This window comes from Heterocephalus glaber, unplaced genomic scaffold (genome assembly GCF_053883595.1).
Source record: "Heterocephalus glaber isolate CG9 unplaced genomic scaffold, H.glaber_assembly_v1.0 deba00001442, whole genome shotgun sequence".
NCBI classification, from domain to species: Eukaryota; Metazoa; Chordata; class Mammalia; order Rodentia; family Bathyergidae; genus Heterocephalus; species Heterocephalus glaber.
The window spans coordinates 35282994-35297586 of NW_028258296.1; the positions used below are offsets into that span (position 1 = coordinate 35282994).

The 14593-nt window shown below is 36.1% G+C and overlaps 1 protein-coding gene across 1 annotated transcript in view; it reads left to right on the forward strand.

Annotated features, from left to right (window-relative positions):
• Slc71a1 (solute carrier family 71 member 1) overlaps positions 1–14593 on the forward strand; it is a 45342-nt gene that overhangs the window by 6398 nt on the left and 24351 nt on the right. Inside the window, exon 2 of the mRNA XM_004869120.4 lies at positions 9285–9380. Within this exon, the coding sequence (XP_004869177.1) occupies positions 9285–9380 (96 nt within the window). The remainder of the gene's footprint in view (positions 1–9284; positions 9381–14593) is intronic.

Consider the following 14593-nt stretch of genomic DNA (forward strand, 5'->3'; position numbering starts at 1 on the left):
ACTAGACATCATGGCACTTTATTCATAAAACCTAAGACTAACAACGTTCTCCCTATTACCATAATACAGTCATGACAGTTGGAAAATTTTGCGTTGATACAATGCTAGTGTGTAACACATAGCCCATAGCCACATTTTCCTAATTGTTCTAACATACTTTTTTGAATGCAGAATTTAATCATTGTATTTAGTTGCCATGTTTTTTCAGCCTCTCTTAGTCTAGAAGAGGTTTTTCTGTTTGTTTATTATTGTTTTGTTTTGATATGAGGTCTTACTGTGTTCTCCAGGCTGGCCTGGAATTTGTAATCTTTTCACTTTATCCTCCCAAGTAGCTGAGATTAAAGGTGTGGGTCACCACACCTGGCTCTAGAAAGTTTTGTTTTTTATAATCCTTACTTTTTTTTTCCTCCCAAAATTTGGGATTCAATTTGGGGCCTCATTTATGGTATGTAAGTGCTCTATTACATCCCCACTCCATTTAATTTAATTTAGAGACAGGATCTTGCTAGTCCAGGCTGGCCTTAAACCTCTTAATCCTCAGTCCTTCTGTTTTATCCTCCTGGATTACAGGTATGCACCATTGTGCCCAACTTTTATTTTGAGAAGAGTCTCACTAAATTACCCAGGCTGGCCTTCAACTTGCAATCCTTCCTCTACTTTCTGAGTAGCTGGGATCACAGGCAGGCCCAACTACACCCAACTAGTCCAGGTATTTTTGAAGAGTCCAAAGCATTTGGTTTGTAAAATGATTCTCAATGTGGTGGTATGCCATTTAGTAAACAGGGATATAATGTCATTATAATGCCAGTTACTAGTGCAACAAGTTCTCTCTCCTAGTCAACAATCCATGTAAACCCATGGTTCACTGATAGCAGTATAGTGTAAGTTAGTAAAGCCAATATATCCTGCATAATAACTGCTTGGTTCACATTGATTTGGGTAATCATAGCTCAGAATTTGAGAGTTAGATGAGGATTTAAATAAGAGATTAATACAAGGGGATTGTGTCTCAGTAAACTCATTGTAGATTGAAAATACTATAAGTTCAAAATGCATTTAATATATCTGTAAAATATTGTAGTTTAGCAGTAGAGTATTGGCCTGGCTGAATAGGAGCTATGGCTTGATGTCATTGCCCAGCTTCACAAGAGAAGTATGTGCATATTGATAGTCATGGAAAAGATCAAAATTTTAAATTTGAAGTACAGTTTCTACTCAATGCATATTACTTTTAGAATATTGTAAAGTTGAGTAGTAAGTTCAGCCATTAGCAGGACCATGTGTAGGCTATTTCTTACTGCTCAGAGAGGTAAAATAACTTTCTTAAGTTATGTAGCAGGTTGGTGACTGTCATGATTAGGGCTTTGGAGTCGATCTGTAGCTAAGCACCTGTTACCTACCAGTCATGGTGCTATACTTTAGGATAATCATTCAGATGAGATTTGATTGCTACACCTAAGAAAGGTTTTATTCTATGGCAGTATATGCAGTAGTTAAGACAGGCTCTGTGGTTGCCTGGATTGAGTTCATTCTATATTTTATTTGCTGTGTCAGACTATAAAATGAAGATAGTTTTATAGTGTGTAACTTGCAGTTACTGGAATGAGTAAGATTATAAATATAGATTGTTATAAAGTTTTAATATTTATTTATTTATTTATTTATTTATTTATTTATTTATTTTGGAGGCAGGGACTTGCTATATAGTTCAGCCTTGAACTCACTGTGTAGTCCAGGCTGACCTTGAATTCACTGAAATCCTGTCTCAGCCTCCCTAGTACTGGGATTACAGCATGCACCTCCATGCCTGGGTAAATTTTTGTTTATTTTTTAAGAGAGAGGATTTTGCTGTGTTGTCTGGGCTGGCTTCAAACTCCTGGGCTTAAGTGATACTCTTGCCTCAGACTCCCAAGTATCTGGGACTACAGGCATGCCGCATTGCACCCATATTTACTTTTTTTTTTCTTCAAATCATCCTTTTTAGCTGGGCTTGCTGGCACAGGCCTATAACTCCAGCAGTATTGGAGACTGAGGTAGGATTACAAGTTCAACCCTAGCCTAGATAACTTATTTTGCAGAAATTTTAATTATGAGTTGCAGAAATCATGCTAATTTTGCATACTGCAGCCTGCATCTCCTATAGAACAATATTTTAAATAATAAAATACAAATATCAATCAGGAAATTAAATCATTGTTTATATTAGCTTTCCTATTGCTATACCCAACACTTACAACATAAAAGTTTAATTTGGCTCATAGTTTCAGGGGATTCAGTTCATGGTATGCTGGCTGTACAGCAGGAACATCATGGTGGAAGGGTGAGGTGGAGCATAGATTCTCAGTTCATGATGGCTGGGAAGCAGAGCAGGGGAACGTCACCACAAAGGAAGGGGCCCTATATAATATCTGTAGTCATGCTTCTGTGACCTACTCAGACATATCTAGAAGTATGCTCCACCAATCCTTTGGACAGATCCCAAAACAAATCAAAGTTACCACACCATTCCTACTGTCAACTCCCAGTATCCCCTTCAAGCTTATGTCCTCAGTGACCTGAATTTCTCCAACTAGGCCATGTATTTTAAATGTTCCTGTAGTTGCATGGACTGGGGACCAAGTTTTAACAGATGGGGCTTTAACACCTTCCCGCTGACTTGAACCACTGTCCCATCGGCTGGTGTGGGACAATCATGCATGTATGGGCCCATTGTGAACATGTTAATGGAGATTTAAGATCTGAATACTGGCATTATCTAATATTTACTTGATATTTAAATTTCTCCAGTTTTCATGATATCTTTTATAGGTATTTATTTTTTCAGTCCCAGACACAAGAATCATATATTGCTTATAGTTGTTAGATTTAGTTTTCTTTAATCTAGGAGAGTTCCCTGCTTTGTATGTTTGTGTGTCTTTCATGATCCTTTTTAATGATTCCATATCATTTGTCTTGCAGAAAAAGGCTCACATAGAATTTTCCCTGTTCCACTTAATTAGAAAAAAATTTAAATTTAATGGTTAAGAAAACTACATATGTACAGAGAACTTCCCAGGGTATTGTATCAGGAGACATGTGGTACCAATTGGTCCCACTTTTTAAAAAATTTAAGTTATTTTTTAACTGATACATAAAAGCAATATAAATTTTAACGGATAATATTTTATTATTATTATTATTTTACTTTTTATTTTTGGTAACGGGGATCGAACTCAGGTCCTTGCGCTTGTGAGGCAGGTGGTGGAACCACTGAGCTAAATCCCCGGCCCAATATTATATTATTTTAATGTACTCTATAGCTGGGTGTGGTGGCGCACGCCTGTAATCCCAGAACTCAGGAGGCTGAGGCAGAAGGATCACCATGAGTTTAAGGCCAGCCTGGGCTACATAGTGAGTTCAAGTCCAGCTTAAATTATATAGCAAGACCTTGTTTCCCCAAAAAAAAAAACTAGTCTGTATAATAAGTCCATGTGATTGATAACCACAGTGTACATTGGCATATCAAGATGTAAAGGAGGGAATTAATAGAGGATATTTGCAATTTTAATGACTATACTACCTCTTTAACAGTATCTACATATAATTACTACTCCAAATATTTTAGTGATAGATAGAAGAGACAGAATATATATGGTCCTTGAGTTAGGATTAAGTTACACCTCAATTAAACCACCATAAATGGAAAGCATCTTAATTCAAAAATCCACTTAAAATATGTAGCTTATTTTAACAACACACTATTGTACACTGTACACAATACACTACACAATACTGTGTCCTTGTGATTGTGTGGCTGACAGGGAGCTGAAGCTTGCTATCACTCCACTGGCCATCATCACAGGAGAATACTGTGCTACATATTATCCATGGAAAAGATTAGAACTCAGAACTTGAGGTACAAACTTGAGTGTGTATTTCACCACCACAGAGTCGAAAAATCCTGAATCAAACCATTATTAAGGGACTGTCTGTAATTCATTTCAGTTCTCCAAACATCTGTTAAGCACTTTTGTGCTATGCTTGTACCAGAAGATCTAGATTATGGAATAGTAAAATATAGGGCTTACCTCAGGGATCTTGGGATAAAGTAAATTTAGGCCAAATATGATAAAATAAGTTTCTTACATAGCTAAATATGACTTCATAGTAGTTTTCTAGTGTTAAAGGAATAAATAAGTACATTTTAAAAGACTCACCCAAAAACCTAGCTAATGAAACTGACCTGTTACCAATAGAAAGTATGATTTGGGAATTTGGGGATTGGATTTTTGAGGGATGGAGATGAGGGTTAAAGGAGATTGTTTGTGATTTCTAAAGTTGAAATCAGAGATGACTGTCATGGAGCCATCTCTCATGCCTCCATAAGAAAGAAGTTACTTAGCTGAATGGACTTTGGGTACAGTAATTATTACTGTTTTAGGTGACATCTTGGCCACCTAAAGTTGAATGTGTCAATTTATGTTCACATTGGTCTCCTTCAGAATTTTTCACTTTGTCTCTCTTGAAATTCTCTTGAATATCTTCACATGTCATCATTTTTATGATCTCTTTATAATATGAACTCTGTGGTCTTGACATTGTGAAGTACTTACTGGTCAAATATTTGCCCTTCTTGCCTATTACATTTCCTGCTGGTGTTTTTGTCCAGCCCACACCCTTTGTTTTCTATCTCAAATTGTTCTTAAATTTTCATGGGATATTCTGTGAAAACTCCAGTGTTTAAATCAGTAGTCTTACCTGAAAGTGTTACTTCCGTATCAGTAAAGTATTCCAAAATATGTCCATTTTGAATTCATGCAAATGAATATTTCATTGCTTTTGAATTTATTTAAAATAAAAGAGATGACTTACAGGTATGCAGGTTGAACATCTCTTGTCTGAAATGCTTGGGATCAGAAATGTTTCAGATTTTGGAATGTTTCCGTAGACTTTACTGATTGAGTGTCCCTAATCTGAAAATTGCTCAAAAAGTTTCAGATTCTGGGTGTTGGATTTTCAAATTAGGGTGTTCAATCCATAATACAGTTCTCAAAATTACCAGTATTTTAGAACAAACAAATGTCTGTATTCCTGCTTTGACTTCCTTTTCTCTTTCTTTTTTTCTTTCTTCCTTTTGCAGTTCTAGGTATGGAACACAGGGCCTTTCGTGTGCTAGGCAAGTGTTCTATCACTGAGCTGTGGTCTCAGCCCCCCCGCTTTAAAAAAATCATACATAAAATAAGAAAGTAGTTCCGGAAGGACAAGTACTACGTAGAGCTACCTAATCTTTTCCACCTTAGTTTTGCAGTTTTTCTCTTAGACATTTTCCTTGTAAAGTTTAAGCATGTCTATTAGAAAAGATTTAGAAAACAGAACAGCTTAGTAAGCAATATTCTATCACTTAAAAAATTACTACCCAACATGAACACTGTTGACATTTTGTTTTTCACAGCCAAAATTACTCTGTATGTACAATTTTATATCCTCTTCTGATTTTTTTGAAATTTGACATTGTCATAAAGCATTTTTACATATCATTAAAAATTACCCTAAATTTGGAGCTAGGTATTCTATCTGATTTGGAGACTGTGATTTGAATATAGGATACAAAACAAGAGGTTGAACATTTACTTAGCTTTTCAAAATTATTCCTACTATAAATGGTGCTGCTGCCCTTTTTTTTCTGAATGTTTGATGATTTCCATGGCATAGAATGTTACTAGATATTTTAAAAATTATTAGTATCTTTCCTTTATATTTTTGTCATGTCTTAGGGTTTTTGTTTTTAATGAATGTTTTGTTTGCCAGGTTAAGATACTGATTTTGGGGGCTGGGGATTTAGCTCAGTGGTTTTGCCACCTGCCTGGCAAGTGCAAGGTCCCAAGTTCGATCCGTGGTACAAAAAAAAAAAAAAGATACTGATATTGTTGTTGTTGTTATTTCCTGGGGCATGAACCCAGAGGCACTCTACCACTGAGGTACCGGTCCCTTTTATTTTTTGAGACAAGGTCTCATTAAGCTGCTCAGGCAGGACTTAAACTTGTGATTCTGCTTCAGCCTTCATCAATATTTGCTCCAGGATTGCGAGTGTGTGCCACTGTTCCTGGCTCTTTCATTCTCCTCCTCCTCTCTCTTTCCCTCTCTGGTGCTAGGGAACAAATTCAGGACCCCATACGTACTAGGCAAGTGTCACACTCCCAGCGCTTGTTCGCTTTCTAGATTCAGCCAATGTCGTGTATTTTTTTTCTCACAGCAGTATGTCTAAAGCTGAATTAATCTTTTCTGCTTTCCCCTTTACTCACTATCCAGCTAACCCAACCAGAAAGTGAAATATCTCTTAATATTTGATCTTCCCTTACTCTCTGCACACCTAGTCAGCCACTCAGTCCTGTTAATTCTGTCTCCTCATGTCTGTTAAGTTCACTTACTTTGCTCCATTCATTCCTACCACCGCTGTTTGATTCAAACTGTTTTTTTCTCCCCTCAGTTTCTGCTGCTGTGGCCTATCTTCTGGTCTTGCTGACTCCTTTTCAGCTTAATTGCCACGTGGCATTGAACATTGTTCTAGAAAGGCAATTCTGTGATGTGATGTTATTCTGTGGCTTAAAATACTGGGATATTTTCCTGCAGCCTTTAATTTAAAGGTCTTAATGTGATCTAGGTATGATGGCATATGCCTGGAATCCCAGCACTCTGGGAGGCTGAGGCAGGAATATTGCAAGTTAGAGCCCAGCCTGGGCAACTTAGTGATCCAACAAGACCCTGTCTCAAAATAAAAAGTAAAAGAAGGGGGGCGGGTAGCTAGTGATGTAGCTCAGTGCAAAGGCCTAGCTACAGAAAAAGGCCTTTTTCAGTCACATTTCCAGCTTTACCTCTTAGCTTTGTTTTTTATTGTATACATCTGCTGTACATAGTGGTTAAATTCATTGTGAAGCGCCCCCTTTACTCTCCCCTCCCACCTCCCTGTGGGTCTGCTACTTGTCTTTATTCAATATCAGAGCCTGAACTAAGGCAGTGATGTCTCTTACATTCTGACTTGTGCATATCATGCTCCATTTACCTCAGATACTCTTGTCCATCATCACCCCTTCTTTTCCACAAACATACTTGACAGTGCTAATGTCTTTCCCGAGGGACTTTGCAGATCTTAGTTTAAATAATACCTCCTACTTTCTGGGAAACCCTTCCCTCATATCCTTTGTGACTGATGCAGTGCTTTTCACCTAAATAGAAAACCACTTTTCTTTTTTTTTTTTTTTTTTTCGGTACCAGGGATTGAACTCAGGACCTTGCGCTTGCAAGGCAGGCAACAGAACAACTGAGCTAAATCCCTGGCCCTGGAAAACCACTTTTAACACATTCTTTTCTACTGTCCATTTTGCTCTGTGCATAGATTTGCATAATTTTAATATTATCTTTTGTGGGGGTGCTAGGGATTGAACACAGGGTCTAATGTGTATAAAGCATGCACTTTGCCACCCCTGCCATCCCATCATCTTATGTTTTATTTTCCCAACTTTTTTCCAATGAACTCAAGTGTCCATAAGATATCTGTTAATGTGAAACAAATATTTCTTGGTCAAGTTTGGGAAATCGTCTTCTTGGAGGTTCATAATATAAATTAGCATGTTAAAGACCCCAAGAAATTCTTCTGGGCTTTCTTTTGCTAGGTATATGTGATGTTGAACAAAATAGGTCTGGAGCTTACCAAATCCTATGGGCATTTTTGACTTTATCTTACAATACCTGCTTTATTTAGAACTGGTCATCAGCCTTCCTAAAACTTCTTCTTTGTCATCTGTGACCCTTATATTCTCAATCAATCTCTCTCTTTCTCTCTCTCTCACTGTTCCTCATGGGTTCCTTTTCTTTGCCTACTACTAAAATGTTGGTGATCCTTGAGGCGCTGTTTTAGCCCACTGCTCTTTTCACACTTTATAGCCTCCTGATATCCACTCTGGTGATTTCAAACATCACATCTGCCGATTATTGCTTTAATCAGGGCTCAAAAACAGTAGAAATGTATTAAGTAAAGGAGGTGGTCACCTAGAACTTAAGTAAACTTGAGGCTCATGGGGGAAAATGCTGGGAAATCGTCAGGTTCTAGTACTAGACAACCAACCTAAAAATTTAGAAGTCATCCTTAATTTGTCCTCTCATGATCTATAAAATTCTGCCAATTTCAAATTCCGAGTGCTTACATCCATTCCTTCCCCTCCAGCATCTATATCACTTTCCTGCTCTCATCATCTCTTGTTTGAGCTGATTCAGAGAGCCTCCTTTTGCAGGTAGTTAGCCTCCTCGGTTTCCTTTAGGAAATCACAAGTGATGTATCAAAAAATGTAGATCATTCTCTTATTTAAAATCCTTCATTGATTTTTCTGTGTGTATAAAAATGAGAGACTCCTTAATAAAGCTTGAGGCTGGCTCTTCTGCCTCCCTCTTTACTCCAGGACTAGAACTTTATTCTCCAGTCATGATCCTTGTCTACTTCATTATGTTTTTCTCTGATGTGATTTATCCACACCACTTCTTTGTCACACTTTTCCCTTGATTCTTAACCTGTATCTTTTTATTACATTTACATATAAGCAGATGATTATAATGTAATCTCTTTCTTTTTAGACTGTGAATTTTGAGATCAGAGAGTGAGTCTTGGTTGTTTTTGTAGTCCCAGAATTTGTGGTACATAGTAGGTGATCTGTAATGTTTGCTGAATGAATAAGATTTTGTACAAATTCGTTCCCAGCTGCAGTCCTTCAGGTGTCCCCCTCTTCTCAAGTTCCTAATTGCAAGTTGTAGTAAAGGGGTTTTCAGGTACCCAGATTCTTTAGGTAAGGAGAGACACTTGTTATTTTAAATGTTGATGATGCTTGATGACAACATTAAAAAATACAAAAAAAAGATGAAGCATCATTTCAGCATGTAGAGAAATCCAAACTGTTAATATTTCCGCAGAAGGCTGTTGAATATACTTGAAAGCCTAAGGTATGAAACTATAATGTTTGTTTGTCTGGATGTAAATCCTGATCTTAAAATGTTATGCAAGTTGGGCCAGGGATTTAGCTCACTGGTTCTGCCGCCTGCCTCGCAAGCGAAAGGTCCCAAGTTCGCTTCCCGGTATCAAAAAAAAAAAAAATGTTATGCAAGTTGATTGAAGATACCAAACAGCAGTAGTTTAGACTACATATCTCCATTGTAAAGTGATGCATGACTGCATGTTCTTAATAAATATTTATTGATTATTGTCATTTTAATAATTCTGGAATGCACTTTTTAACTTTTAAAAAAATCTGTTTTTGTAGCCTCAAGGAATAGGTTCTCCTAGTGTTTATCATGCGGTTATCGTCATCTTTTTGGAGTTTTTTGCTTGGGGACTATTGACGGCACCCACCTTGGTGGTAAGTAATCTTTAACTTATTTACCACTGACTCTGAAACTTCTTTTGCTCTGGTTTTGGGCTTTTTTTTCCTTTCCATGGTTAACTCCACCAGTATTTTCAGTTCTTCAGTACTTTTCTGTATTTTACTGTTTTAGTTGTCTGTTTTAACCTTCCCCTTTTTCTTACTAAAAAGTAAGAGGGGTGGCGGTGGAAGTGTATGATTTCAAACAGGTCATCTGACATGTTCAGGCAGGGGCTTAATCACCACTCTGGGATAGTGTGAAGGGATTCTTAAACCAACAGGCTCAGGAAAGATAATGTTTGTGATTGACTTTATATGGCCTAATTATTTTGAGATTTGCAGTAGCATTTTCCAAACAAGAAATTTCTTTTCATTTGTGCTAAAGATCTAGAAAGCCTAACACTGGTTTTTACTTACATTTCTAAGGTTTAGAACCGTAGAAAAGACCTCTTTAATAAATCAGACAACTCAGATGATAGCTGGTTTTCTCCAATCAGTGTAGATAAGAGTAATTGAATAAAGAGAAAGCTATCTATGGTAGAAGTTCATAATATCTTGAAAAGATGTAGTTTAAATGTACAGCTTATCAAATCCTAGAAGAGAAATTTAAAAGTAATATACTTAATGTATTCATGAGCTTGATCATTATTATCAAAAAGCTTTTACAAAGAGATTTACCAAAAGTTGAATGATTTAAGTACATTGAATTACTTTTACAGTCCATATTTCTTAGTGTGTTTGCTGATAGCTACATAATCATTACTGTACATACATAATCATAACTGTACAATAGTTATGAATATACAGGACATATTCATGAGTATAGTTAAAGGAAGATTCAGAAGAAAAGAAAATCTTTAAATAAATTTCATTCTTTTTGTAATAAACTATGCATTGCAAGTTAAATTATGTCCCTGAAAAACACAGATATAATTGTAAGAATACCAATTTGAGGACCAGGGATATGGCTGTGTTAAGGTTCTGGGTGTCATTCCCGGTACTGCAAAGACATGAAGCCAATTTGAATGTATTTGATTGAGATCCCTTCCTTATTAAGAAGTGCTGACCTTTTACCTGTAATGGATTATCAAATCTACATAAATGAATTTTCAAACTAAAATTGTAATATGGACTTACAAATTAACCAGTTATTTTTTTAGTCACTGATTTCTGACAGAAATCTTTCAAAAATTAATTTACACATTTCCTGCCTTCATAATCCAAGTACAGTGATTTGGAACTTCCTCAGATGGTGCCAAATCATGACACCATGACTTCATTATGTTGTAATAACCTCTTGTTAAGGGCTCCTGAGGTTCTTTAATAACTTTGTGGTCTCATGATTGTTTTATTAGCTTTCCTAATGTTTTAGTGTGCTTATTTATAATCTGCTTCCAGGTTAACATATGAATCTGTCTGCTGGGTTATCACTCCTGTGGTTTCAAGTACTTAACCAATACGTTTCTTTTTTTTAATCCTCACAACTCCCTGGGTTTAGAAAAGTGAAGAAACCTGATGACTGCTACTGTGATAGTAAACTTATAATGTTGATATTTCAGCCTAGGCTTCCTTGATGATGGTGCCCAGGGTTTTGAGGAGTACTGGAGGTTAACTGCTTCCTACTCATGTTCTAGATAGTTGGGGTTCCTGGACTGCTCAACCGTTAGCAAGCTGTTCAAAAAGCTTTTTATAACGTTTCCATAATTTGTCATCAGGATTTAAAGTGTATATGCCTCCTTAAAATTTTTGCATCTGGTTTTATTTTATAGGTATATCAACTTTTTGTGTAACTTGGAATAGATATTTCCCCCCCTACTTGGACAAAGAGAGACTATTTTAAGAACAAGGAAACAGTTTCATTTTTAATAGACATGAGAAAATTTTATCTTTAGTACTTGTATTTTTGTAAATTAACAGTGCTAGTATCAATTTTTGTTGGTTGGCAGTGCTAGGGATCAAATCTAGGGCCTTCTACATGCTAGGCAAGCACTCTACCACTAAGCTATATCTCCAACCCCCACCCCTTTTGTGCTTTTGCTTTAAAAATACTAAAGTCTTTTATTCGGGGCCTTAGCACTGAACTGCTTTCCCAGCCGTTTGCCATTTTTATTTTGTGACAGGGTCTTACCAAGTTGCCCAGGCTTGACTTCAACTTAGAATCCTCTTGCCTTAGCCTCCCAAAGTACTGGGATTACAGGCTAAAATACTGGATTCTGATTAGGAAAATGAAAGGTGCTAATTTGTGGGAACTGACTACATTTCTTGGAATAACTGCTATAACATCTTTGCCAATTTGTTTTCTATAATTGATATAGTAGTTACTCATAATTCCTCTGTTTGATCTTTATACTTGATTTTTGTTTTTTATTTTTATTTTTTGGTACCAGGGATAGAACTCAGGACCTTGGGCTTGCGAGGCAGGCATGTTGCCACTGAGCAAAATCCCCAGCCCTATACTTGATTTTTAAAATGGCAAGATGATGAGTTACGGTTACTAAGGTTGCCTGTAATATTATCATGTGCATAATTCTTTGCTTTTTAACTTTTTATTATATTTTAAAGATTAAGCATCTTCTCAAAAGAAAGTCCAACTATTAAGCTCAGAGCCTTATTTTTGCCTTGAGTACTGTTGGCTCTCCATAGCTGTGGTTTCTACATCCTCAGGTTCAACCAACTGCAGATTGAAAAATTCTTTTAAAAAGAATTGGATTTAGGGCCAGGATTTAGCTCAGTGGTGCTGCCACCTGCCTCGCAAGTGGAAGATCCTGAGTTTGATCCCTGGTACCAAAAAAAAAAAAAAAAAAAAAAAAATTTGTACTAAAACATGTACTGACATTTTTCATGTCGTCAGTCTCTCAGCAACATAGTATAACACTTATTTATTTATTTTTTGTACTGGGGATCGAACCCGAGTCCTTGTCCTTGCGTAGCAGGTAGCGAAACTGCTGAGCTAAATCCCCGGCCCAATATAACAATTATTGAGTATTTACATTATATTAGACATCATATGTAATCTGGAAATGATTTAAGGTACACAGAGGATTTGTATAGGTTATCTGCAGACATTCATCATTTTTTTGTGTGTGTGTGGTACCAGGGATCGAACTCAAGACCTTGCGCTTGTAAGGCAGGCTTGGTGCCACTGAGCTAAATCCCCGGCCCAGACATTCATCATTTTATATAAGAACTTGAGCATCCTCAAATTTTGGTGTGTATAAAGGGTTCTGCAACTAGTCCCCTGTGGATACCAAATAATGACTGTGCTACCATGTTTTGTTGTTGTTATTTGTTAGTTTGTATTTTGAGACAGGGTTCAACTCTATAGTCTAGTCTGGCCAGGCCATGTATCCCAGGCTGGCCTTGAACTTACCCAATACTCCTGCCTCATCCTCTGGGATGTAATTTATATGTTGGTGAAAACTGGGAGAAAGGGATAAGATGAAGTCACAATAAGAATTAGGTTGTAGGGATTAGATTCTATTCTAAAGAATGAGATTTGTTTCAGGTACTTTGAACTTTGGTTATTCAAATAGCAAAAATCTTTCAACCATCACTAAGGGAAATTGTGCATGTAGATATATATGTAAATCTATGTGTACATGTCTTTATATATAACACGTATTGCCTTTTGTAACCAAGGCAACTGAGTGGCTGTTATAAAATATTGAGCAATATAGAAATGTAAGTAGGACGTGAAAGTTCTTCCACAACCTACCCACCAATTCTGGGCAAGATAAGAGCCTTGGGCTTCATGATGGTCTTTACCTTTGCCCTTAAGATGGGTTCGCCAACAGGATGAACAGTTTCATTATTTAGAACATGTAATCTATTACCTCAATGATTTTTTAACCAGAGGTGAGTATCAGTGATGCTGGGGAAGTTTTAAAAAAATAATGGGCCTTAAAACCAATCTTGCTAAAATTAGACTCTCAGAGGTGAAGCTTATGTATATGATTTTTAAAGAAGTGATTCTGCTATATATATATGTATCGTTAACTAAGAACAATATATTAAGTGTGGGCTTTTATAAAAGGTTTTGCTTATTTCGAGACTTTTTGCTTACTTTTTAAAAATTATTAACATTGTTGACAGTAGTCCTTGTTTTGTACTCTTACAACTGCCTTCTCTGGTTGGGTGGTGCAGAAAGGTAGGTTAGGGGTAAAGAAGGCACCAAGTAGTGGAATTTTTCTCTCTCTAAAAGTCTGTTAAAAAATATTTCCTTTTTGTCTTCTGTGTTTGGAAACTGATTATAAATGATATTTACTAGAGAGTCATAGCTCTTAATAGTAATTTTTAAAGGGAAAATGTGGATGAAGATATAATCTGATTTATTTGTAAGTCAGTATTCTCTTCCCATATATCATGATCAAAAATTATCTCATAGTTTGTTTCAGCATTTCAATTTCAGAGCTATTCTTTAAGTTAATTACCTTAACAAGTAACCAGTTTTAAACATTTTAATTATAAAAAATGTTTAGTTTTAGATTTATGGTAGCCTTAATTTCTTATTTTTAAAAGTAACGTGACATTATAAGAAATATTTTAACTTTATGGAGCTGCAGTTAATTATACCTTTGAGTTTTAAGCTTTTCTAGAACACAGACAAAAGTACAAAGCTGGTGTTATATATGGAAGATTATGTAGGGGAAGGTGAAGCCACTAACAAGGAGATTTAAATTAACTACAAAGAATTGTTCTGTACTGACAAATATTTTTAAGAACTGAAGCATAGCACTTTTGACAGATTTTGAATATACGATTGGTTCATAGTTGGGTATTAAATCAGTGATTGTCGATTAAATAGCAGCTAGATAAATAATTAATGACAGCAGATGTATGGATCTATAATACTAAAGAATGACTCCACTCCTTTAACAGACCTGTGATTCTAGAAATAGTAAGCCAGTGTTTGGTAGTTAAGGCTGCTAGATAGGCAGCCTATGTCATGAGACCCTGAAACCCACTAGCATCTCTTCTACCTAGGTTGGTGTGCATCCCTTACTACAGAGATAGTCCCAGGGCATATAATATTTTAATGATTATTTATTCTCAAAAATTTTAAAAGTTCTTAAAAATTTTAAGATTGATAAAATTTCTTAGAAAATATTTTTCCTCTTCAGATTTAAAGACTTAAGAGATTATGACAGATAAAAATTCTTTACAATTGAATTATTTGTTATTTTTGTTTGTTAAAATGCTGTAAATTATGT